Source organism: Dipodomys merriami, unplaced genomic scaffold (genome assembly GCF_024711535.1).
Source record: "Dipodomys merriami isolate MVZ:Mamm:240054 unplaced genomic scaffold, mDipMer1.0.p SCAF_1, whole genome shotgun sequence".
Lineage (NCBI taxonomy): Eukaryota > Metazoa > Chordata > Mammalia > Rodentia > Heteromyidae > Dipodomys > Dipodomys merriami.
The window spans coordinates 47,952,227-47,978,652 of record NW_027202270.1 but is presented as its reverse complement, the minus strand read 5'-3'; the positions used below and the strand labels follow the sequence as shown (position 1 = coordinate 47,978,652).

The window sequence follows — 26,426 nt, the reverse complement described above, 5'->3', positions numbered from 1 at the left end:
TGACTCACCAAATTTTATTCTAAACCGATATTCCAAGTACTAGACAGATAGCTTCTTTATAAAACATCCAGAATTTTTAAAAAGGTAGGGTATTACTGTACAACTGAAAATAGGCTTGTAGTAGTAGTAGTAGTAGTAGTAGTAGTAGTAGTAGTAGTAGTAGTAGTAGTTGTTGTTGTTGTTGTTGTTGCTTTGTGTTGGTACTGGGATTTGAACCCAGAACCTTTGTTTTCAGTTGCCTTTCTCACTGGCACTCTGCCACAAGTTCTATAGCTCCAGTTCTGGAAGTGTGGTCCACATGGTAGAGTGAAAACAAATGGAGATAATAATATCACAAATCTATCCATGCAGGTTGGCTCTGAACCGTGTTCCTTTGATCTCAGCCTGTTCAGTAGCCAGAATATAGGCATGAGCTGAAACCTTGTTGGGATTATACTCTTAAAATAATATCTAGGACTGCTTTGGGTTTAGAAGCTTCTTTAGGGCTCCACCTGTGCATTCTGTCTAGATCTTAGCTAGAACATCAAGCTTCTTGAAAAACTTTAGCAAAATCCAGATTCTGGTTTTTATTCTCATCAAATTAAATTGTGGTTGATTCATAGGAATTTCTTTTAGGCCAGAATTTACCTTAATTTACACTAATCAGCAACGTGTTAATTAATTAATTAATTTATTTTTATTGTGAAAATACTGTACAGAGGAGTTACAATAACATGGGCAAGATAATGAGTAAATTTCTTATCAAGCATTGTAGCCTCCTCCTTTGTTTCCCCTTCCCATCCCTTCCCATCCTCCCCCGGCCCTCCAACAACGTGTTAACTTTAAAAGCATTTTTATTATGTATAAGTACAAGTCAGTTCACCATAGCAAGTGTTATCCTTTATTGGTTGAATTTTTCTTCATGGATTAACTTGGGAAAGTGTCTGGTGGAGTTTTGCAACAAGACACTTGGATTAAAAGGTGACATAGAATTGTAGCTAAGCCATAAACCTGGAAGCAAATTGTCTGGTTCCCCTTCCCAGCTCTTAAGGCCACCAGCCATCTGAATAGTTTCACAACTTTCTGCACTTCTGTTTTCTTATCTGTAAAGCAGAGATACAAAGTAAAAATAGTCTCTGTCACATAGTGTGATTGAGAGCATAAAAATTGGATTAATGCCTGACACACAGGAAGTACTTTATACATCTGGTATTAATTTTTACTCGTTAATCAATCTTTCAAGTTCCTTAGACATATTTCAAGAATGGTCTCTATTTTCTGACCTGGAAATGTTCTTGATTGAAATCTAGCATTTAAGCCCATTTGAAAATAATTGTACATTTTTAGTTTTCTTTTTCTCCTGAAAACTTTGTTTAAAGTATCTTACTTTGATTTTCCATGTTTGTAAAATCCAATTGAAGTTATTTTGTAAATTATTCAAATTTCTCTAGAGATTTTCTTCACTTAAAAAATTAACTCTTTAATACAACTGGTACTCTTTCTGCAATATGTAGTGAGGTGAATAATTCTGAGTGTTTTCCTCCAAACCATTTCCCAATCTTCCTTGAGATGCATTGAAATGGAATCTTGCTTTAGATGAGCCAGTATCAGGGAAAGGATCACCTCATTCAAGATGCATAGTACTCATAATCTGACTTGTTGAATTGAAACTGCTCTATACAACTACTCAAATAAAATAATAATAACAATAATACAAGAAATGAATTAGTGACAAAGTACTTTACTGTGTAAATCCTTCCACATTGGGTATATTCTGAACGAATATACTTCTTACATAGGCAAATTGACTCTAGATTTATATAGTAAGCTATTGGTTTGTTATTTCCGAGTTATTACTCTGTGGTGATCTTAGGATCATATTTATAACATTTCGTGTGTTTAATTAGTTGTTTTGATGGGGTACAAGGATGGGTGCTTTTCTTCTTATTATCACATAAACATATTCTGAATTCAAATTTCCTGAAAATCTAGGGAGAGATGGTTCGTGAAAAAAATGGATCAACAACACTTTTTAAAATATTTTTGGTAGTTCTAGAGTTTGAATTCAGAGTCTTCTTTGGCAAGTGTGCTACCACTTGAGCCACACCTGCATCTTTCAATGACCCTTTTGTAATGGCTCTTATTATGAATCTGCGTATACTCCTAAGGACTTTCTATTTGGTAATAGAAAGTTTAAAAATATGAGTTAAATCTGGGGAGTGTTAGTAACATTGACTATTCCTCCTCTAACACTTATTGTTGAAGCACCTCCAAGGAAACAGGATTTTCTACACAATATCTTCTGTGACTGATCATAGAATCTGAGTAATTGGAGAAAAAGGAAGAAAATTGTGCTACCAAGTACTGCATCACTGTTCTTTCTAAACTATGAATTCTGTACAGCAAGTAAAAGTCAGAAAGTGATAATGAACTTCTGTAAGCTGGGAAGATTTTACTTAGTTTGTCTTTAAAATTAGAGAAGAAAAGCTCAGGTTTGGGGCTTGAAAGAATGGAAGTGTAGTCACATAGTGTCTTGTGAGTTAAGAGTACAATAAAAGGCATAAGTTAGATATACATGTAACATTTTATAGTACAATATAAATCTTTTTCCCTGAGAATATCGGGACTCTTATGAAAAACATTTCTATCTTTGGTAGCTAATAATTGTCAAGACCACAAATTTTATCTTTTAATATATTATTTCATTCCATATGTTGTTTCTATTTTGTTGAATGTACCTTATTACATAAAGAATTATTCTTCTAATGAATTTGCAACTATGTTCCTATGAACAAATAAATTAGAGTCATCCTTATTTAACATGTGATGGATTATAAGCACAGTGATGCCTTGAACACTAGAGATAAAGGAGGGTATCGGCACTACTTTAGATTTTTTGTCTACTTATCAGTACAGTGAAATACCTATAAACTCCAGAGTCTAAAACCATCAAACAAAATAATGTTGATATTAATATTTATGATGCTTTCTATAAGGAATAGTATCTGAAGATTTTATGTGAAAACTTTCCTTTTTTCTCTTTTTCACAATTTGGCTATTTCCTATTTATTCAAATAGTGATCCGTTCTTATTCTTCCTTATTTTCTCATGAGTATTGTATAAGAACCAGAATCATTGTTCATTCTTTTGCCTCCTTTCTTCTTTACAAAAATGATAATCTCATTTTATTCCATTCTACAAACTTATTCTTAGTAGGATTTATATGTAGGGTATGATAAGCTTGGGTACCTCATGTTCCTCAACTCTTCCCATGGAGCACTGAGGAGAGGGCTGTCTTGTCCACACTAAATTTAAATCACACATTGTCCAAGCAATATTAGAGGCACATCAAGCCAAACCATCACCTTCATCTCAATGGAGACACTGACAGACATTGATTAACCTAGATTGATTAGTAAACAATAAGGATACAGCCTATCAGCTCCATGACTTTTCTGCCCTACCCATGGCTGAATATGTAGTTACTGATGGGAAAAAGAGAAAAAAATAATTTTAAAATATAGTATTTTCTTGAGGGCGGGTATGTTGGCTGAGCTATTTACAAGACAGGAGAATCAAAGTCTGAAGATAATACAAGGCCCTGAGATTAAAAAATGGACACACACACACACACACACACACACACACACACACACACACACACACACACACACAAACACAAAACGAAATTGAATGCCTTCTTAACAATAAGCTTAAAAGACAATGTAGCAAATGGAATCCAAATCTCTTAGCACAGAGGTCACTGGTTCCTCTAATATTCCTGAGCATTTCCAGTTAGTTGAAATATGAGAAGAATGAGATATTGATAAGTAAATACTACTTGGCAATTTTAGCAAAAGTAAACAGCCTGGGTTTCTTTCTATTAAGATGATGGAGTAATAAAAACATTTATGAGTAGGAAACAAGTAAATAAAAATGTGTATGTTTGCTTGTGCATGTATACATGCATGCACATCTAAGAAAAGGGTTTCAATTCAGCATTTTGCATTCCCATTTGATTTTGCTCAAGGCTGGTGCTGTACCATTTGAGCCAACTTTCCACTTCCGAAATTTATATTTTAATGGGAAGACTTGGGTAGTTTATTTCTGATAAAACCTTAGTAGTATATTTGCAACAAAGTAAGAACAGTATAGTTGAACAAAAATTGAATCCGTTTGGGCAGATAGAAAATTCACAAGAAAAATAAATATTTTTTTCCTTAAGCATTTGAAAGATTTTTAGTGATTTCGAAGAATCTTTTTATCAAAATAATTGGCAGAATGGACTTTGCTAAAGATACGAGGTTTGGGACAAGATGTTAATTTCTTCTTTTTTTCTTGTGAAAATACTGTACAGAGGGGTTACAATTACATGGGCAAGATAATGAGTAAATTTCTTATCAAGCATTGTAGCCTCCTCTTCCCATCCCTTCCCATCCTCCCCCTACCCCCCCACCCAAACCTCCCTGCCCCCCCACCAAAGTTGTAAAGTTCATTTTCAATATGATGTGAATTTTAAAGATAGCTATCATTTGTCATAAACATATGAGTGACTTACAATCACTGTGTTTATATACTACAATTTACCCTTGAAATTTTCATATTTTGTCATATGTCAAATATTTTTGGTATTTTAAATAAAGCATGAAAATGGTTACTTTTAGGAAGTCTCTGTGGAATACTCAAGAGAGGGAAACAAAATGAAAATTAATCTTATTTTCTAAGCCACAGACAGTGCCCTTAAATGCCAGTGTTTAAATATTGAAGACACTAATTAAAAAAGAAAACAATTCAATAAGATAGTTCAATATGGCTACTAAAAGCCAAGAAGGAAAGGAGAAAGGAAGGAATGGCATGGTAGTCTATTACTTAATGTTCCTTGGACCTTGGGCCACAATGAGTATGTCAAACCAACACAAAATAGTAAAGTACACAAAGAAGCTAAAATATTTCATTTCCTGAAGCTACCAGCTCTAAGAGTGAGAGGTAGGTAAGAGGTGTGATTGAAGTGTGAATACATATACACACTCTCCCTACTCTACACACACACACACATTCACACACGCATGCACATATGCATGCAGAATTAACTGATTGGTCACAGAAAGAGCCCTTTACTTTGAAATTAAAATCACTTAAATAGCAACCCATGAAGCAGAAATATAACATTGCAAAATTATTAGTTCAAATAGAAAATGTAGCTCTGAAGCCATCTCTGGCTTAAGCTAAATAGCTAAGGTAATCCAGGTAGCCATGAAGATACTTATGGCCATTGAATACAAGGAAATTTTGAAGGAAACTCTTATGCCCGAAATGTATCTGTAGAACTGGGTTACACTAGCCCATTCTAAGATTTGTTTTTGCTTGTAATAACTTTCATACTGAGATCATACAATCAGTCTTGTGCTCTGTTTCTAGGTCTATAATTCTGCTACCCTGCATTTTTTGTCAGATACATGGTTTAATAGGAAAATACCAGACTATCCGAAATGACTGTTGGACAAAAAGTGACTAGTGATACTATTATTTCTCTCATATAACACATGCTTCTAAAACTAGAAGAAAGACAGTCTATAACCTCATCCTACTTACATCTTTCCTGCTAGGTTTTCTCCTTGAAAGCTGTAAAGAGAAGCAAAGAACAAGTTTTAGACTTGCTAAAGATGTTATCCAACTGTTGTCTAATTCAGTCCTGGTACTTAAGAATTTGTGTGATCTTGGGCAAGATTTGAGCTGCGATGAACTAGTTTTCTCATATATAAATTTTAGGAAGTAATAACACCTACCAACTACCTTAAGGTAGTTGGACAAGTCGATGTCATAATGCTTTCACAACATTTACAATACATGCCACACATAGTGCTTGAGGAATGTGGTTTGTTAAGATTATGTATCTATTAATAACTATTTCTCATCATGATGATTGCTGAAGTAACACAAGAGCGAGATATAATCATTTATGTTGTTTTAATAAGGGTAGGTTTACCTTTGTTTGAAAGCTTAAAGAATTTGATCATGAAACGTCAAAAACATTGAGAATTATTGTAATTTGTTTTCAGGAAAAAACATACACACATATTTTTTCCTAATACTACTTCTCACTTGGCTTTCTTGCTCACACTTGGTATTATACCACTTGACCCATGCCTCCATTCTGGCTTTTTACTGGTTCATTAGGGATGGAGTCCCTTGGAATTTTGCTGCCCAGTTTGGCTTCAAACTTCCTTATTTCAGACTTCAGCCTGCTAGGGAGTGAGGATTACAAGCATGAGTCACCAATGTCCAGCTAAGAGAGAAAATATTTTAAATACCCTTACAGCTTATAAGGTGATGTGACTTTCTTTTCAAGCTTGCCCCATATCTGAGCATGTTTCATTTGTTTTCAGTGACTGTTGACCCTACAAAGCCCACAGAAGTCACTGCTGCAGGGAGCAAGGGCGTGTTGGATCTCCAAGAGGTTGTCTCCTTGAAAGAGAGGATGGCAAGGTACCAGGCAGCTGTTTCCAGGAGTGACTGCCACAGCTTCTCAGCAAATGTAAGCTTCCCTTGAAGGTTGTAGATTTAGAAATCTGTTTGATGTCTGTGAAAACCCCCTTTACTTTTTAAGACAAGATAGCTAGTAAGCAGTTTTTCAGGTGAAAAACTAGTCGGAATTAAATTCAGACCACTTGAATTTAAGCTTCAGTTGCACTCCTTATAGGCTGCATGAACTTGACCTAATCTTAACACTCTCTAAGCATTAGGTTTTCTTAACCAAAAATGGGAATGATCATTTATTACATTAGATATTATCAAGGAGATATATGTGTAAGCCAGGAGTCACTGAATAAATGTGTTATTATTGTCCTCATTATCATTTAACCTATGGTGGTTCTCTTCAGAAAGGTTGGGAAATAATGTTAATAATATAGCTTTTCAGGCTGCCCTCCTTGGTCTCCTGTATGGTTCATTTAAATTCTCTGGCAGTACAATTTCTTTTGCTTTTCTCTGCTTTAAATCCATTAGGAGAGGCTTAATCAACATAGAAATGAGAGAGATCAGCAATGTAGGCACTCTGCTAAACCAATTATGATTGTAGGAAACTGCATGATTCAGTAAGACCACCAATTTTTTTAAGAGCCAACCCATAATAAAGTCATGTTCAATGGAATGCTCTTTTATAATTATAATCTCCAAGTTAGCCATATCCATCCCCTTCTCTCTGGGTGTGTGATTATGTGTTGTAGGGCAAGAGCCTGAGACAGTGACAGGAGAGGATCTTAAAGGGTAGTATTTCAAAATAGCTACTGTACATTCTGCTTTACAAATTATTTAGAGACAAGACTGACTGCCAAACTCATTAACAACTCATTGCAACTCTAGATGACATTTACATTTTTACATAGTCATTAAAATATATTTTGGACACAGTATAAATTTGGAATGAATGCACCAGAGAGACAGAAGTAAACAGATCACTTCCAAAACAAATAGTAGCACTACAATACCTCCCACAATTCCTCTTAGAGAACACCCCCTGCTGGATCATTCAGGAATTGTATTGTAAATTTGTTCTAAATTGTAGAAATGATTCTTGGGGAAGCAGCTGCTTTTTGAAATACCTAGAAACTGGTTATTTAACAAATAGCATTTTAATTAGGAAACCTAAATCCTTTTGCATAGTTGGATAACATTTTATTACAAATGTGTAGCAGAGAATTTTTTATGTTTTTTATTTTACTTTTAATTTCTTATCTTTAGTTGTATAAAAAGGTTTTGATTCAGAAGTCCAGTGCATCTTTATTTCTAAGGGGATAGCATGTTTATTAGAGAATACTATTGTACAGAACAGTTACTGGAATATTAATATGAAAACAGTCAACACTTAAGGAATTTAATATTCTTTAATTTTCTGCTGATTTTATAGGTCTAAAAATTGAGTAAAGAATATTTCAAATGGTATAAATTGATGCTGTCTTTACTCCAATAATATTTGAATTTGATTCAACTCCCTCCTCTCTGACCAAAAAATACTTTCCCCTTGGAAATTAAAAATAGTTTTTGTAAGCATTATGACTATGTAATATGCCTAAGTTTAGGTTAGGTGATAGATATTTTACTAACAACAACAACAACTTCTTGTTCTCGTTCTTGTTGTTGTTGTTATTGTTATTTTTTATTATTATTACTGAAATACCCATTAGATTAATTTCAAAGCCAAAGAATAAGAAATACAAAATAGGGGGTGGGAATGAGGCTTCATGATAGAGTGTTTGTCTAACATGCATGAAGTCCTTGGTTCCTCAGTACCACATGAACAGAAAAAGGCAGAAGTGGCACTGTGGCTCAAGTGGTAGAGTGCTAGCTTTGAGCAAAAGACATTTACGGACAGTGCCTAGGACCTGAGATCAAGCCCCAGGACTGGCGACAGTAAGCAAGCAAGAAAGAAAGAAAGATAGAGAGAAAGCAAGAAAGGAAGGGAGGAAGGAAGGAAGGAAAAAAGGAAGGAAGGAAGGAAGGAAGGAGGGAGAGAAAGAGAAAGAGAGAAAGAGAGAGAGAGAGAGAGAAAGAAAGAGACAGAAAGAAAGAGAGAAAGAAAGGAGAGAAAGAGAAAGAGAAAGAAAGAAAGAAAGAAAGAAAGAAAGAAAGAAAGAAAGAAAGAGAGAGAGAGAGAAAGAAAGAGAGAAAGAAAGAGAGAAAGAGGGAGAGAAAGAGAGAAGGAAAGAGAAAGAGGGAGAGAAAGAGAGAGAAGGAAAGAGAGAAGGAAAGGAAGAAAGGGAAGGGAGGGAAGGAGGAAGGAAGGAAAGAAGGAAGGAAGGAAGGAAGGAGGAAGGAAGGAGGAAGGAAGGAAAGGAAAGGAGGGAGGGAGGGAGGAATGAAGGGAGGAAGGCAGGAGGGGAAGAAGGAAAGAAAAAAGCAAGAAAGAAGAGAAGGAAGGGAGGGATGGAGGAAGAGAAGGAAGGGAGGGAGAGAAAGAGGAAGGAAGGAAGGAAGGAAGGAAGGAAGGAAGGAAGGAAGGAAGGAAGGAAGGAAGGAAGGAAGAAAGGAAGGAAGGAAGGAAGAAAGGAAGGAAGGAAGGAAGGAAGGAAGGCAGTAAATCTGCAAAGGTTCGGAATGAAGCGCTCTTCATGAGCAGTCATTAATAACAGTGTGGTCCATTGCCGTCTTACATGCGCAGCCCTTCCTTCACAAGGTGAGCTGTAGGAAGTCCTAGCACCGACACTTCTCACATCTCACAAGTTTTGCCCCACCTGGGTTGATGAGTTCTTGCAGCATGACTCAGTCATCCAAACAGAATAAGGGTGAGATTAATATTGCAATGAAACCAATCAACTGTTTGCACTTTGAATATGTAAATATGGTTTGATTCTGAAGCACAATGCTAAAGAAAAATAATGGAAATATCTGAGTTTTAATATGTTTTGTGGACGAGGTGCAACCTGTTTAGTGTGGGCATTGGTATATTTATTAAAACAGACTTAATGAGAAGAATACGTCGTCATCGTTATAATCACTGAAGTCTTCTAGATTAATTTTATATGATTTGTACGTTGTTTATAGTTGTTTGAAACAACAGGATTCTTAATCATTATTTTAACTTTTATAATTTATTACTTGCATACGATTTTCACATATTCTATTATGGAAGGTCATTTATGTAACACAAATGCTAGACAGAGGGAAAGAAAAATTGTGGCCTTAATTTATATTTCTTTTCTGTTTTCTTCATACTTTCTCACCAGGCTTCGTTGTTCCATTTTTACGCATGTACAAAAAACTTCACCTTTATTTTTCCCATCAACTTCTCCTGTTGGCAATACCCTGGCACAGGACCTGTTTATTTGTAACAATTTATTTGTAACAATTAGTTATATCTTTCTGTTCCTTTACTTAGTCTAAATTTCCAAGGGGATTCCATATCTTCTTGTGCTCTTTTCATGTATCAAATGGAACTAATTGATCAGTGCTTACACTGAACATTTCTTACAGAATTTGAGAAGATTTGTACCTGTTGTGTAGAAGTAGCTTTTCTTCCCATAGATCAATGTATATATTTTGAAATACCTGGTAGTTGACAGAAGTGGGCAAAGTTATTTCCTTGGCAATGCAAACTCTAAAGTATGTGCTAGTAATTCACATAATCCTGAATATGATTTCAGGGTACAATACTCTTGAGTACAGGAAACTCAAACAAACCCTAGTGTAGATGTATTGTTAGTTACCTTCTTGAAAAAGAAATTTTTTGAGTGAAGATTCCGGGATCTTAAAAGTCAACAACCTGTGGTATAGGGAGCTCAGCTCCAGTTATTTTCAAAGTCTCATGGCTCCCTGGGTTATGACAGGACTGGACTAAACCTTAAGAGTCCTGCTCTGGTTTGAAGTAATGTTGAATCTCCTCTGGCTGCAAGAGAACTGGAAGCTCCTGACATGGAGTCTGTTTGCTTGAGTTTGTTTGCTTCTTTCCGTCTGGCTTTAATGCCTGTTGTGCTCTGGAGTATGTTAACTCATAAGTGCCAAAGCCCTGAGCAACTCTACTTTTGAAGGAGACATGGGATCCCACAACACTTCTTGGTGCTTCCAATTTTGTGTAATGAAATCTGTTTTTTTCAATCATAAAACTCCTAGGATGGATTAGAACTCATAGCTAAAGCTACCAATTTCTAGCTTGTTAGTAAACACATCTATAGTCTGGGACTTGCCAGTTCTAGAGTCAGGTAGCTGCTGTTTCTCTGTCTATTCTTTGAAGTCTGTGATAAAGAGAAACATGTTTCAAACTTCAATTTCCACATTCTTATTTTAACTGTAAGAATTTAACAAGCTGTGTTTGTAAACACCAGTTGTTTTTTTTTTTTAGTTTAAATTATGGATAATAGTGCTCATATCTCACAGAAGAGTGAGAAACATTAACCAACATACTACATAGACATATACATATGAATATATAAATACATATAAATATGGATGTCATCCAGTACTGGGCCTATAGCAACTGTTACTGTTACCAAAATTAATATCTCAGCACAGGAAATATTCTGAGTCTTTACATTTTGTTAATATTTAATAATAAAAATAAATTTTGAAGTAACTAAAATTATTTTAATATATTTTTCTTAATAATAAGTTACTTACACAAATGCTGGTATTGATGACAAATTTATATTGAGTTAAAATTGAATCCATTATTCTCATATTCACAAGTCCACTCATATTTTATTAAGGGGATATAATTTACTTGATCTAATCTCTGGAAATCAACATTTATCTGAAATAAGGAGTATTAACTCAACTATTTGAGGATTCTTCTGATCATATATGAAAAGACAAATAGTGCAGCGAAAAGTCTATTTCAGTAAGGTTTTCAGGAAAAGCCTACAGAAAAATTGTATATATTTTAATATTTTACTATAAAACCAGTCTATAATTGTCAGCATTTATAAAATACAGCCCTAGAATCACATCCAACATGAATACAAGGCTGAAATTTCCTATTTCTTGAATTATCTTAGGTGATGGAAGAAGCAGAAATGTGCTCAGTGCCTGGTGGTTTGGCCACAGTGAAGAAACACTTTGAGGATGAAATGGCCTCATCCTGTAATGCCTTTTCTCAGTACCAACACCAACATCAGAGCAGATCTGAGCAGGTAATATCTGTGAGTCAGATAAATCATATATGGTAGACTCCCCTTCTTTGGTGGTGAAGTTCTGTTAGTCATTTAAAATTATGTTTTTGGTTTAGGAAAGTATCTTGAGAGCATTTTGATTTCTTTTCTTGGTTTCTTGACTCAGAACATTTTGTTATATGAATGGTGCTTCAGTAACAGTCTTCAGTTTCTCATGTCTCATACACAAAAGAAAATTAAGTAACTTACATTGGTCAACACATCAACATGAACTTTAAGAGAAATATTTGTATTGGTTCTCTGCTTCTAGGTCATGACAAATTATCTACTGGTTGTTTGCATAGATGAAACACAAAACATTTTAGCTGTTTATCATAGAGAGAGTTTTTATTTTCTTTAAAATCATCAAAAGTTGATCAGTAGAATTACGATGTTGTACAAAACCTTACAGTGCAGCTGCTTTCTAAATGTTTTCATACATAGAATTTGTTTCCCATTCCATTCCTTCATTATCACATATCACCAAATATTTTCATAAAATATAAGTATTTTTAACGTGAGTTTGTAAGTGGTAAAGTTCATCAGATTGAGTTTGGCATGTGGAAAACACAATTTCACTGTAAACAGCTGTATATAATCCAATGTTTTCCATGAGAAAGGAAATCATTCGTGTATGAAATTTTGTAATGGGAAATTAAAAATGGGTGTGTTTTTATACAGGATATCTAGAGGGTCATCTAAATTGTAAATGATAAAGCAACTGAGTGCTAGGTATGGCAAGGGAGATGGGAATACAGCAAATAACATTTCATATGTGAATGATTGTGTTCTTGTTCTCGTTGTGTTGGAAATGTGAAAAAAGTTCAAAGTACCTAGCTTAATAAACATATGGCAATGTTTCTTTCTAACGTAACCTAAGGAATATCATACAAATAAGAAATTAGGATTGGGTATGCCTGTAATCTGATATATAGTTGCTGCAACATGGGAATCTAAATGCATGGTATGTAGATGTGGGAGTGAATTGGTCAACAATACGTAAATATTATGATGTTAAGACCTGAAAAGACCAATTCCCACAGAGGTCTAAGAGTGCAACCAGACTTTATCTTCCAGGGCAGTCATGTGATTTGGAGTTCTGAATCTCTGCTACCAACTCACAGTCTCACCTATGAAAATACATGTCATGGGTGTGTAGACTTCTTGCAGTAGGGCCCAGTATAGCTTTCCACTGTCTTTATCTTGAAATTATAACTATAATTGTAATTCTCCATCTGGCAGATTCTGTAACCATATTTGGAAGCAGAGACCAAAGCTATAAGCCCTGAAATCTTTAGTTGTTTCAGATGAGTGAGGGAAACTGACAAGCATCCTACCTCTCTTATGAAGTTATTGTAGAGACAGTATGGCAGAGAACAATTTGTGATATGGCATCTAATTGTCTGAAACTAATACTGCAAAAGACAGAAAAAATTCAAACTGGCTTTAACCATGAGAAACTTTATAATGCAGCAAAAATGCAACTTATGGAAATGGGGTTTGATTTAAGCTCCAATGGTATGTTAAAACTGGCTTGTACCCACTCTCCAATTATTTAAAATTCCGAGAATTTTGCATACCAGATGAGAACCTGTTTTCCAAAGTCTTCCAGATCTCTTGTGCTGCTCATCCTACACACCTGCCTGAAGAATATTTCTTTTGTTGACATATAGTAATTAATATTAGTGTGAAAACATTTGTGTTGGACTCCCAACAATATTTATTTAATGTCAAAATTAGAAAACAATTCATGAGCTATAATAAGTCCAGTCTGCCTCTTTCCCTACTAATGTAATGGAAATCAAATGTTTCAGGGTAATTTGGTAACAGTTTGGAGATCATCAATTGGCATAAACAAGTTTGACAGTCAAGCTATCTCTAAGATTTAACATCCCTTCTGTTTAGCATGTATTAGATTGCTTTGTACCTCCTGAAAAAAGGATTCTGAAATAGAAAAGGAGGTGCTGGAAAACATAGAAACATGCATTTACTCATGATATTTTAAACAGGATGATGTTTATACGTTCTAGTCAGGTCTTGCTTTATGATTCTGTGATCTGTTTAACAGCAGTTATACTAGAAGCTTGTAAAGTATCCCTATGAAAATGAGACATGACAGCCACTCTGTGTCCCTGGGGAGGTAGGGAGGTGATGTGATTAATTCTGTTTCTTCAATAAAGCAGGGAATCTTGAATAGGTTATCTACTGGTTAGTGCCAACAGTGTTTAACATTACTATTCTAGACTCACTAACATTACTGCTCCCAGTGTGTGTGAATGACTCCCAGATCCCAGGCCCTCTTTCAGGGATTACAAACAAGTTTATCTCCTGTTGATATTTCATTTGAAATATGTTGTCAGTCTTGTTTTGTATTTTGTTTAAGATGGAGTGTTCAGTGGTTCTATGCCAGTGAAAATCAGTCAATCTTCAATGTTAGACTGCAAGGGATGGTTTAAGGAAGGGTGTTATTTCACCATTCACTTAACATGGCACATTTCAAAGGAACATTCTGAATAAGCCATTCTATCAACCTCAAATGAATATCTCAAAACTTTACTGGAGCAGATGTTAGAATGAATGTGTTATGCATGTGAACCTAAGTTCCTTTAACATGTTCTATGATTTCTGTCTAATATTTTAGAATTTCTTTCCTTTCTCTTCCTTTCCATGTTTATAAGCTTTCTAAGTTTCTAAATATAATTTGAATAATAAAATTCACTCACTTTATCAGTATTACTCAATGATTGTTCTAAATACTTTCAAAGTAGCAATGTTCCAAGAATCTACTTTACAAATATTGCCTAACTCCAAGAAGAAACTTTGGATCCCTTTAACACTCCACAGTTTTTTGAGCTGTACTCTTATACTCAGGGTTTGGCTGTCATCATTTTATGTGAATTTCCTCTTTATTTATTTCCCTCATTTTTATGCAGCACTGAGTTATTTTTGCAATAACTATTGAGCCCTGGAAACCTCAACTTTTAGTCCAGTTTTTCTCTTTAAGTTGTTCAAGAAGGAAAGCACAGTTAGAGCTTCAAATATTTTGAAGTAATTCCTGTAAGCCAGGGCATAGAACACTAGTTTTGGTGAAATTTCTAAATTGAATCCATGTCAGTAGTTAAAGCATCCCTGACCTTTACCCTGTTACCAACTCAGATTCATTGGGTGACAGGATGCATCTTTCAATCTATTTGTCCCATGGCAAAAATCCCAACATGAACATGTGTACTCTGAAAGATTAGGTCGATTAGGAACTATCTGTGAACAATTTCAGCTCAGTGGAAGACAGTTTTGACAGCTTGTGACAGACATAATCTGACATCTGTATGTTTCAAATTCTTTAAAGGTGACCTGTAATTATTTTCTAGCGAACGACATACATTTTTTTTTGATGAGCACATTTCTTTTTTTTTAATTTTAACTTTAATTTTTATTTTTTGTGAACACACTGTACAGAGGGGTTACAATTACATGGGCAGGTTAATGCGTACATTTCTTAGCAAGCATTGCAGCCTCCTCCTTTGTTTACCCTTCACATCTCTTCCCAGCCTCCCCCCCACCCCCCCAATCCTCCCCGATTTTCCCCCCCCGCCCCATCCCCCCCCCCCCCGCACCAACATTATAAAGCTCATTTTCGACATGACAACTTGTACTTCTCATTGTTGCAACAGGTCCACTTGTATCCTTAAACGACTTGTTTTTCCCCATCTCCTCTACAAGTTATACTGACATCAAATATAGTGAAAGCAGGGTTATACTATGGGGGAGGGACATACAAAGCTACAAAGAGATAATCTTATAAATGCCTTAGAAACAAATGCATGAAAGGAAAAAAACATTAAAATACATATCTAAGGATTCATTTTCCTAATATCACATTATCTGACCTTTTCCGCTTGACTCATACATATACTAGATATTGCAAATAAGGGAAACCATGGGACCTATGTTTCTTTGGGCCTGGCTTACTTCACTTAATATAATTTTTTTCCAAGCCTTTCCATTTCCTAACAAATGGGGCAATGTCATTCTTTCTGATGGAGGCAAAGAATTCCATTGTGTATATACACCACATTTTCTTGATCCATTCATTTACTGAGGGGCATCTGGGTTGGTTCCAGATCTTAGCTATGGTAAATAATGCTGCAATAAACATAGTTGTGCTGGTAGCTTTAGTTGGTCTTGTTTGTAAACCTTTGGATAAATGCCCAAAAGTGGGATTGCTGGGTCATAGGGGAGTTCTATGTGAAGTCTTTTGAGGAACCTCCATACTGCTTTCCAAAGTAGTTGAACAAGTTTACATTCCCACCAACAATGAAGTAAGGTTCCCTTCTGTCCACATCCCCCCCAGCATCTGTTGTTATTAGAGTTCTTGATTTTTGCCATTCTAACTGGAGTGAGGTGGTATCTCAATGTTGTTTTGATTTGCATTTCTTTTATGGCTAGGGATGTTGAGCATTTCTTCATGTGTCTATTTGCCATCCTTCTTTCTTCTTCAGAGAAGTTTCTCTTTAAGTCTTTAGCCCACTTATTTATTGGGCAGTTGTTTCTTTGAGGATTTATTGTTGGGGGATTTAATTTTTTGAGTTCCAAGTATATTTTAGATATGAGACCCTTGTCTGTTGTATGGCTAGTGAAGATCTTCTCCCAATCTGTGGGCTTTCTATTGATCTTGCTAGCTATGTCCTTTGCCATGCAGAAGCTCTGCAACTTCATGCAATCCCATTTGTCCAACCTTTCTTTGATTTGTTGTGTTTCTGGGTCTCTATTCAGAAAATTTCGGCCTGAGCCAAGGAGACCTAAGGTTTCTCCTATTCCATCCTGTAATGTTTTCAGAGTGTCTGCTTTGACTTCGAGGTCTTTGATCCATTTGGAGTTGATTCTGGTGCAGGGTGATATATAAGGATCTAGCTTTAGTTTTCTACATGTAGTTAACCAATTTTGCCAGCACCATTTACTGAAGAGGCTGTCTTTCTTCCATTCTATTGTTTTAGCTCCCTTATCGAAGATTAGATGGCTATAGGTCTGTAGGTTCATTTCTGGGTTTTCAATTCTATTCCATTGGTCCTGAGGTCTGTTCTTATGCCAATAGCAAGCTGTTTTGATTACTATGGCTTTATAGTAGAGTTTGAAATTTGGTATTGATATTGCTCCAGCAGTGTTCTTTCCATTGAGGAGCATTTTTGCTATTCGGGGTCTTTTATTGTTCCATATGAATTTTTGGATTGCCTCTTCTATTTCCTTGAAGAATGAGGTTGGAATTTTGATAGGATCGCGTTGAATTTGTAGATAGCCTTGGGAAGTATTGCCATTTTCACGATGTTAATCTTTCCAATCCAGGAGCATGGGAGGTTTTGCCATTTTTTTAGTTCTATGTTGATTTCCTTTTTCAAGATTTTAAAGTTTTCATCATAGAGGTCCTTCACTTCTTTGGTTGAGTTAATTCCTAGGTATTTTATTTTTTGTGGGGCTATTACAAATGGAGTTGCTTTCCTAATTTCAGCCACACTTTTCTCATTGTTGGCATACAGAAAAGCCATTGATTTTTGGGGGTTAATTTTATAGCCTGCTACTCTGCCGAAGTTTTGAATCAGCTTGAGTAATTTGGGAGTGGAGTCTATGGGATTCTTTAAATACAAGATCATGTCATCTGCAAAGAGGGAGAGTTTTATTTCTTCTTTCCCTATTTGGATCCCCTTTATGTCTGCATCTACGACATACATTTTTTATCACCTAAGTGTCCATCCAAATGGCAGCAGTGTTTGCCATATGTGCTTTAAAACTACCTTTAGCTTCTGCCAAATATAGAAATTTTCAAGGTCCTAAATTGCTATTAACAACTCTAACCTGACCTAGATCTCTGTCAATACACAAGGTTATGACCAAGTGTGTCTTTTATTGTCTTTTAATTGTGTGCATTGTGTTTAAATGGTTATAATGACTTCCAGAACTCAAAATAAATTAGACTTGAGTAATGACTATGCCTTTAACCCCAGAGCCTGACTATCTAAGTTCTAATACTGAAAAAGCCATTTATCTCAGTCTGGGTTCTGTTGTTATAAAAGAATATCATAAATTGGGTAATTTATAACAATTAGAAATTTACTAACTCACAATTAGGGAGGTTAAGAATCCCAGGGGTCTAGGATATATCTCAGTGGCAAAGTGCTTGCCTGGCAAAGTGCTTGCCTGCCTATAAAGTTCAGTGTCCTGGTCCGATCCTCAGTACCAAAAAAGAAAAGTCAAAAAAAAATTCCAGGATCAATGTCTGGAAAGTCTCCTTTTGCCACATTATATTATGCATACAACATGAATACCAAAGTAGGGGAGGAGAGAGAGACAGAAAGAGGGAGAAAGAAAGAGAGGGGGGAAGAGAAAGAGAGAGCAGAACAAGCCCAAGAAGTACAAACAAACCTCATTTATATGAGTGAGAAATTTATAACTTAAATACTCCTAAAATGTCCCATCCTCCCAAACCATTAAGCTGGCAATTAAATTGTAAATGAACTTTTGGAGGGGATGAATATTCAAATCATAACACTACTTATCCTTTTTAATAAAATGGGACAAAGTAAGAGAGCCATGTCCAGAATAAACAGTCATTTCCTGAGCCAGGCACTAGTTAGTATCTGATGACAAATCCAAGGTACTCAGGAAACTGAGATCAGAGAATTGTGGTTCGTGGCCTGCCCAGGCAGGAAAGTCCATGAGACTCTTATCTCCAATTAACTACCAAAAAAGCCACAACTAAAACTGTGGCTGAGGTTGTAGAGTGCCAGCCTTGAGCAAAAATAATAAGGGATAGCACTAGTAACAGTCAGGTTGTGGTCTTTTCTAAATCACTTAATGTAATGCCTGACATATATTAATTGTTCAGTAAACATGGGCTATTGTCATCAGTAAGTGTTACATTAAAGCCAACAGGAGACATAACCAAGTTGTAATTATTCTATAATTAGGATGTGATTCACCAAGTATTTTTTTTCCTGTGTGAAAAGACAAAGAAACTGCCTCACACCTTAGTATTCTTTTAAATCCTTTCTCAATAATTTCTCAGGAGTGAGGTAAATAATTCAAAATAAGCTTAAAATGAGTTTTCTTGCATATGCTTTGGGCATGTGTTGTAGAGTAGTCAATGGCACTAATGAGTGCATATTTTTTCAATGATAATAGCAAGTGCCCTTTTGAGGAACATGTGTGTAACCTCATGTACAATAGAAGATGAGCTGGACCTCTCAGAAAGCTGAAAAGACCAATCTGCATAAAGTTGCTCTCTACAGGTATACCATATCCCCAAATGTCATCATGAAATCCAGTTTGTGAAAATAAAAGAAAATGAATAGCATAGCATTTACTTTTGATGATTGCTTTATTCATACTATTGTTACAAGATGTACTGAAAAGAATATAATGTAACAAATGTATAAATTTATTCAAGCAAAAGAGAAAAGGCTATATTACTTGAATAACAAAGTAAAAAAGGAGTTGGGGAAATAATGGGTTTTCTGCTTCTACTAGGATATTGTGCACAATTAGTTCTCAGCATATTTTAGTTGGTGTATAGAGGCAAAAGAAAGCAATCTGTAAAGTGAAGAAACCACCTCATGATACTTTATTATTTGTAGATTTAGAACAATGAAGACAGATATATTTCTACATGTGGCTTTATAAAACATAGGAAATGTTTGTCCAACATACAAAGCCATTACATGCAAATTCTAAGAAACAAGGACCTCTGCTTGCCAGTGAACTTTTTTTTAATCTGATAGCGGTTAGGACATTTTCCCATTTTCCTCTAAATAACCACAGGTTACACATCATCCTTTCACAAGTTCTGGTCTCAATGCCATGTCTCTATGTAAACTCAGGTTAAACATAGAAACAGCATAGCCCTCTCCTCAAGAAGAATATAAATAAGGCTCTTAGAAACACTAGACAAAAAGGCTTATACTAGTAAAGTTAAAACTCTAATGACAAAGCTTTCTCTTTTTTATCTTCCATAGCTAGTCCTGTAGTCTGCTTATTTTCCACAGCTCATTCTCATGCCTAGGGTTGAGTAGACTTTGGTGATGGAAAGAACACAATCAGATTCACTGTTTAAGGCTGACTCAGAAGGCCAAGAATTTGCTAAATAAAACACAGTGGTCTCTACCAATTACCATCCTTAACACACATGTGAGCTAGACCTGCAGGAGATGCTGTGTGCAAAATTCATTTTGAGCTCAGTGACTAAACCTCATCCCAGCTTTTGAGTATGCCATCCAGAAAACCAGTTTTGCTCTGATAATAAGTATAACTTGGTTTTCCTTTTGATTACTTTTTAAATGAAAATACAAACTTTGATCCAATTCTGAATTTGTAGGTACATGTCTCATAATCTAATTTTTTCTATACCCTTGCATTCATAACTGTCTTTTGCCACATTTTGATGCCTTGCTTCATGACTGCCTGTCACATGTGCTTGGGGTTCTCTTGTTTAGTCTCACATCTCTGGTTAGTTCTCAGTTTCTAGCTGTGCTTCCTTGCTCCCCGCCACATCCACCTTCCTATAGTTCTATGGGTCATGGTTAGATACCACATTTCTTTGTACAAATGGAATCTATAGAATGATAATCTAAGAAAATCACCTTACTTCAAGTTGTGAGGTACATGAACTGTATTTACAAATGCCTACAGTAAGTACAGCAAAAACATAAAAACAGCTCATGAGAACTTGTATTTCTCAGGATGAAAGGTTGATTTTCTCCGTGACAAGTCACTAGTTCTTCCTTCCTCCCTTATGGTTGCACAACACTAATCAGCTATTTGGTCTAAAATTGCACCCATATTCCTCACAAAGCCCCTCTACCTTCTCCACTCCAGGTTTCTTTCTGCTTGAGCCTGAGAGTTGCAGAAATAGTGGTTTTTGTTTTGTTTTGTTTTGTTTTTTTAGGGGGGGTGTTTTTCTCTGTGTGTGTTTTGTCGGTCATGGGGTTTGAACTGTAGGCCTGGGCGCTGTCCCTGAGCTTCTTTTGCTCAAGGCTAGCCCTCTACCACTTCAGCCACAGCACCACTTCCAGCGTTTTCTGTTTATGTGGTACTAAGGAATTGAACCCAGGGCCTCATGCATGCCAGGCAAGCACTCTACATCTGAGCCACCTTCTCAGCTCCAGGATAGAGGTTTTCAATGGAAGTTCTGTCTGCTGTTTTCCACAATTCTCAGGGCTGAAACTGAGCATCTTTTCAAAATTCCTGACACATCACCTTCCAAGTCTTCCTGACTGTATGAGGATTTAGAAGCAGATCATCCTCCCTGTTTGGCTAGGTCACATAGTTTCAGTAGAGTAGAAACTCTGGGTACTAAAGCCCTCTTCCACATGGATTTATATACTGGAATTCCCTGGGTAGCTTGACTAGTTCTGATGAAATTTACTGGAGAATGATCAGAAGTGAGAGATTGTTTAGTTCTCCCAGTGATTCCAGTAAGAACCGACTTTGGGTACTCAAGATTCATTGTTTGAAATGACCACTCACCTTTTCATTTCTAATCTAAAACTTGTCTTCTGCCTATCCCTGATGCATTCACACCCTCTTTACAAAGATAGGTCTTTCTGCTCCTGTGTTCATATTTATTGCAGCCAAAGAATAGAGGACATTTGTGGAGAACACAATGAAGACAGGGCCTTAAGGGACTGTGGTGAAAATCAGTATCAATCAGACCAACAGCTAATTTGTTGATACTCCAAATTCAATCAACATTTTTATTCAAAAGAAACCATATTGGAATAGTGGTTTTCATTATTAATTTACTTTATTGTTATAGAGATGATGTACAGAGGGATTACAGTTACGTGAGTCAGGTAATGAGTACATTTCCTTTCACTCAGTGTCTTCTGTTTTCTCGCCATATAACTGGAATAGTGCTTTTGTGCATATAAATGATATGTTATAATACTAAAAATAAACTAAATAATAGAATGCTATACGTTAAAGACATGTTAAAATATCAAACTGAATAATTAGAAGAAAACAAAAGTAAATTTAAAAAATTCTTTATTTTGTTAGGATGCTATTCCAATAATTATTTAAAAACAGAGATCATATTCAATTTGAAAACTTTTTAAAACTTTATCTTCATAGAATTATACAACCTCTACAGTTAATGTCTGTTGGCTATGTACCATTGACATTTGTATAACACTGATATTATTTTGTGAAAGACAGAGTGTTGTATTTAATTATAATTGAAAAACATAATTAACTTAATAAACAATGTCCATCATAATTCAGATGTTTCCATAACTAAAACAATACCTTGGAAGATGTGTCGCTAAAATATAGACTGTCTTCTAGGGTCTGCTAACATCAATCACATTACTTTTGACAGTCATACGATAACTGGTAACCTCTATTGTTCCCCAATGATGTTGATGGTAATTGCTGTCCTCTGAAGTGTAACTGGAATGTCTCAGTCATAGTTTCTTGCAATTTGCCATTTTCATATACTGCCATTTTCAGTCCTGGTTACAGAACCTGTGGTATATGTGTTATCATGGCATTGAATAGAGGGTTTGTCTCCTCTCTCCCCTGGGAGAACAAACACTGCAGACCATTCCAGTAAGTTATTATAAAGGGCAAATTCATTCCTACCCATACTGTGCAGACACAGACAGTCTTTTGTGGAAGCACCATCCCCTGGGTAAATTAATATAGCCTGTATATTGACTGCATTCATTCAGAGTCAATTCCTTTGATATTTTGAAAAAATAATTAATTGAACTAATCTTCCTGGCACTTCCCAGAGGTATCAAAATATTGAAATGGAAGATAACCTGGACCTGACTGTAGGAAATCAAGGCTTCCGTGGATGATGCAAATATACCCAAATAGGATTGAATTGACAAAAAATCCTAAATTTACTGCTTTTCTTTCTGCAATTCATCTCATTCATTCTCCCAAATAGAATTTGTAGGAGCAATGTTTCCTCTACAAGAGCTCCTCTTTTTCATAATGGTACCATGGGCCTGCTGTTTCTACAGACCTATTTGTTCTTATAGAACACATTTTCAGTTTCATTTAGAAAAGTGCATTTACATTAATATCTTTCACTTCTTTAAAATAAAATGAACTGGGATTGCTGTAGAAATAAAGGAGTGGTGTGTTCTCATCACAGGGCTGAGTTGCTGGGGTAGGACACCTGAATTCTTTACCCAAAGGCATACCGTGACAGTACAGCAGCCTCCCAGCTCTTGAACAGTGATCTAAAAAGTACTTGATGCTAATAAAGAGGTGAAATCATTTTTTGTATCATAATGGAGGCTTATATACTTTATAAGAGGAAGTAGGCATTTAGTACGAGGTGAAATAGAAGAAATGCTTTTCTCCCTCATTTTTCTATGCAGAGTCTCATACTAAAAAAGCTTGATCTTTGGTAAATCACATTGGACATAATTCTAAAGTATAAACTTTCTTACATATCAGTGAAACATATTGTATTTAAATTTTTTTATAATTAAGTTGCAATTCAAATAAGTATCCATTCTTAGATTTTGGTATTTTGTGAGAGGCAAGGAAAATAAAACAACAAAATAAACAATTAACATTGTAGAATCATTATGTTTGTAAAACATGAAATCTGCAAAACAATTTTTTGCACAGTTACTTTTATGAAAATGGTGTTTTCTGTCTGTATTTGACATCAGAGGCTATTATTAGCTCTTTCTGCTTCTTCCATATTTCTCAAAATAAACCTATCCTCATGAATCTTTGGAAATGACTGGATTGAATCAAGCTTGTCTTTCTTCAGTTAATGATTAATTTGCATAATTACAAACAAATTATGGTGCTAGAAAATACTGGAAAAATACACGGCCTAACAAAAGGAAGAGGCACTAAAGTTTCTTTCTTTAGAACTAGAGTGTGGTAAAGATATGTTTGAAATTCTCCAGCCTTTTTAGCTTTTTAATAAGTCACAGCATCACATAACAAGGAATAGGATTACATCTTCTAACAGCCTTTTCCTGGGATTATTATTTATCGTTCTCTTTTAAGTGATCTACCCAGAAATAGCAAAGAATGAGTTGTTCATCTACTTTATTTAGGAATGAGCAATGAGCTGAGGCTACTTCATTGCCCACAACATCAGAATGGGGCTGGGGTATTCATAATAATGCAATTCTCTCTCTGTAGTAAACTCCTCAGATTCATTATTTCTCTGATGGAGAAATCTGTATGTATGGAGATTTTCTTTTAATGATGAAAATTTGAGCTTAATTCCACAATGCATTTTTAAAATTTTTTGTAAAGCTGATATACAGAAGGGTTACAGTTACAGAAGTCAGGTATTGAGTACATTTCTTTTTGAACAGTGTCACCCCTTTCCTCATTTTCTTGCAGTTTTTTCCCTCCCAATCCTCTTTCTCCAAGTTCTATACTTCATTTCCAACATAGTGTATAGTGAGTATCACAGCTGAATTAGTTTACCCTTTGCCCACTATTTCTGTGCTTCCCCTCCCCCTCCCCATATCAAATAAACTTACATACAAGACAAATGGTACAGAAATGAAACACAGTGACTAAAGGGGAAGAACAGAAGAAAAACAAATCCACAAAAGGTAAAATAAAAAACCTCTTATTTTCATTTATTGGAGTCATTTCAATAAGCATCATTTTACATGATTATATACATGTAATTATTGAGCCCTTGTCATCCTCTCCTAAGAATATCCTCCTTTAGTCTCACTGTGTGAATGTTTAGAGTCCTGTTTAATTTATCATGTCCAAATGTTATATTTTGCCTTTCACTAACCTTTGGGTTTACTTGTAGATTTATAGGCATATTCTAAGTATCACAAATGAGGGAAACAATGCAACTTGCCTTTCTTTGGGTCTGGCTTATTGCACGTAATATATTTTTCCAAATTTTTTCATTTCTTTACTAAGGGGGCAATATCATTCTTTCTGATGGAAACATAGAATTCCATTATGTGTATATACCACATTTTCTTGATCCATTTGTCAACTGAAGGGCATCTGGGTTGATTCCATATCTTGGCTAATGGTGAACAAGGCTGAAATGAACATGGTTGTGCTGGTGGCTTCAGTGTGGCTTGGTTTGTGGTCAATTGGAAAAATAATCATATAATATAATTTTATTCTCTGGTAAATTTTCTTAATGCAGCCTCAAATTACTGTGATTCACTGTTGATATTTGTGCATTGTTGATTACTGATTCCTGAACCATTAGGAACATATGTGACACAAACTAGTTTGCAACAAATTGGTAATGATAATAAACATAAAATTAGCAATAATTTGCCCAGTTTTAACATATTATTTCATTCCAGAATAACCTTCTGACACAGATTTCAACTTTGCTTTTGTTCTGTTGTTGTTTTTCAAAAAGAAGCATACATACAGAAGATGTGCTTTATCTTCTCAAGGAAAATGAGAAAAGTGAAACCCAGGAAGGCTGATCTATCTCTTTTATTTCTTTTTTTAGTTTCATTCAGTTGATAATCATTAAATACTCTGGCAGGCACAAAGAATTCAATGATGAATATGACATTGTTTTGCCCTCAAGGAGCTCACTCTATCAGAACGACAGACAAATAACAAGTAATTACAAATGCAATGTGATAGATGCTGTGGTAGAAAACATTAAGAACGCTCTCAGGGAAATAGAAAAGTTGTGATAAACTTTCAGCTGGGTGAAGGATGGTCAAGAGGTTCATCTGAAGGTGGAGACTGCTTCATCGGGACTTGAAATAATTTTTCATTCATATAAGAATATTTTCTAGGCAAAAGTACAACTTATGCAAAAGGTAAAAGAACATGATATATTTATGAATATAATGAAGAATAATGGAGGCATGAAGGTGGAGGTGTAGGCAGAGGACAGATAATAGAGGAAATGATATGCCATGTTAAAGAATCCATCCCTTATTCTCTGGCCATCAAGAACCATTGAAGAAATTTGAACAAAGTAGTAAGATGAATAGATATGCCTTGAAGAAAGGTTATTGTGACTCTAAGAATGGATATAAAGGAGGTTCTGGCTGGATAGAAGAAGATAAATTAAGAAACTTCTGAAATAGTTTAGATCTAATATATGAGAACTTAAGTTGGTCAGAAGTTCTGGGGTAGAGAAGGCAGTGGCTCAGGGGGTATTTAAATAGCTTTAAATAGCATATTCCAGACATAGAAATCAATTATCTATTGCTAAGAGGTGGGAAGAATTACTCTATTTTCCTATCTTGGTTTCTGTTAATTAACATAAGAAGCCTCCTTCCTCTGGCTATCATTTTCTATATATTTTCATTTCCTTTTCAAACTATTTATGCTGAATTTTACTGCTTTTAATACTCTAGCTTCTTCTAATGTACTTTTATACTTATTTATATCCTAGTTTCTCTTTGATTTTAAGGTTCTTTCATCTAGGTTGAGTTGAAATATTATGTATACATATATCTTTAACATGTATCTACATAAAACCTTCTAGGAAGCATTTCTTATTTATTGCAAATTAAACATTTTTATGTAGGCTGCATTTTGTGTTTGTCAAATGAATGGTATTATTTATCTAACTAATATGTTTGATGACCCAGTTGAGAGCTCAACGTTTATATATTATTTTTGTGACTCTTCTTTTGGACTTTAGCTCTTTGGTTCTAGAATCTTAGAGAGGAAGAGGATAGTCAGAGTTCTAGAAGCTGAAGCTGTCTGTCATTGCTTTAGTCAGAAATCTCCCATATGAAAACAAAGTGTTTTGTACATAATCTTACATTAAAAATTATATTGGATCTCTGTGGTAAATTATGACAAAAGCCT

General features: G+C 35.3%; 1 protein-coding gene across 3 annotated transcripts in view; it reads left to right on the top strand.

Annotated features, from left to right (window-relative positions):
* The window catches only part of Xirp2 (xin actin binding repeat containing 2), a 70,433-nt gene that overhangs the window by 17,978 nt on the left and 26,029 nt on the right, over positions 1-26,426 (top strand). For all 3 annotated transcript variants that reach the window (XM_070021603.1, XM_070021593.1, XM_070021589.1), the window contains exons 2-3: positions 6,366-6,514; positions 11,466-11,600. In XM_070021603.1, the coding sequence (XP_069877704.1) occupies positions 6,458-6,514; positions 11,466-11,600 (192 nt within the window). In that variant the 5' untranslated portion in view covers positions 6,366-6,457. The remainder of the gene's footprint in view (positions 1-6,365; positions 6,515-11,465; positions 11,601-26,426) is intronic.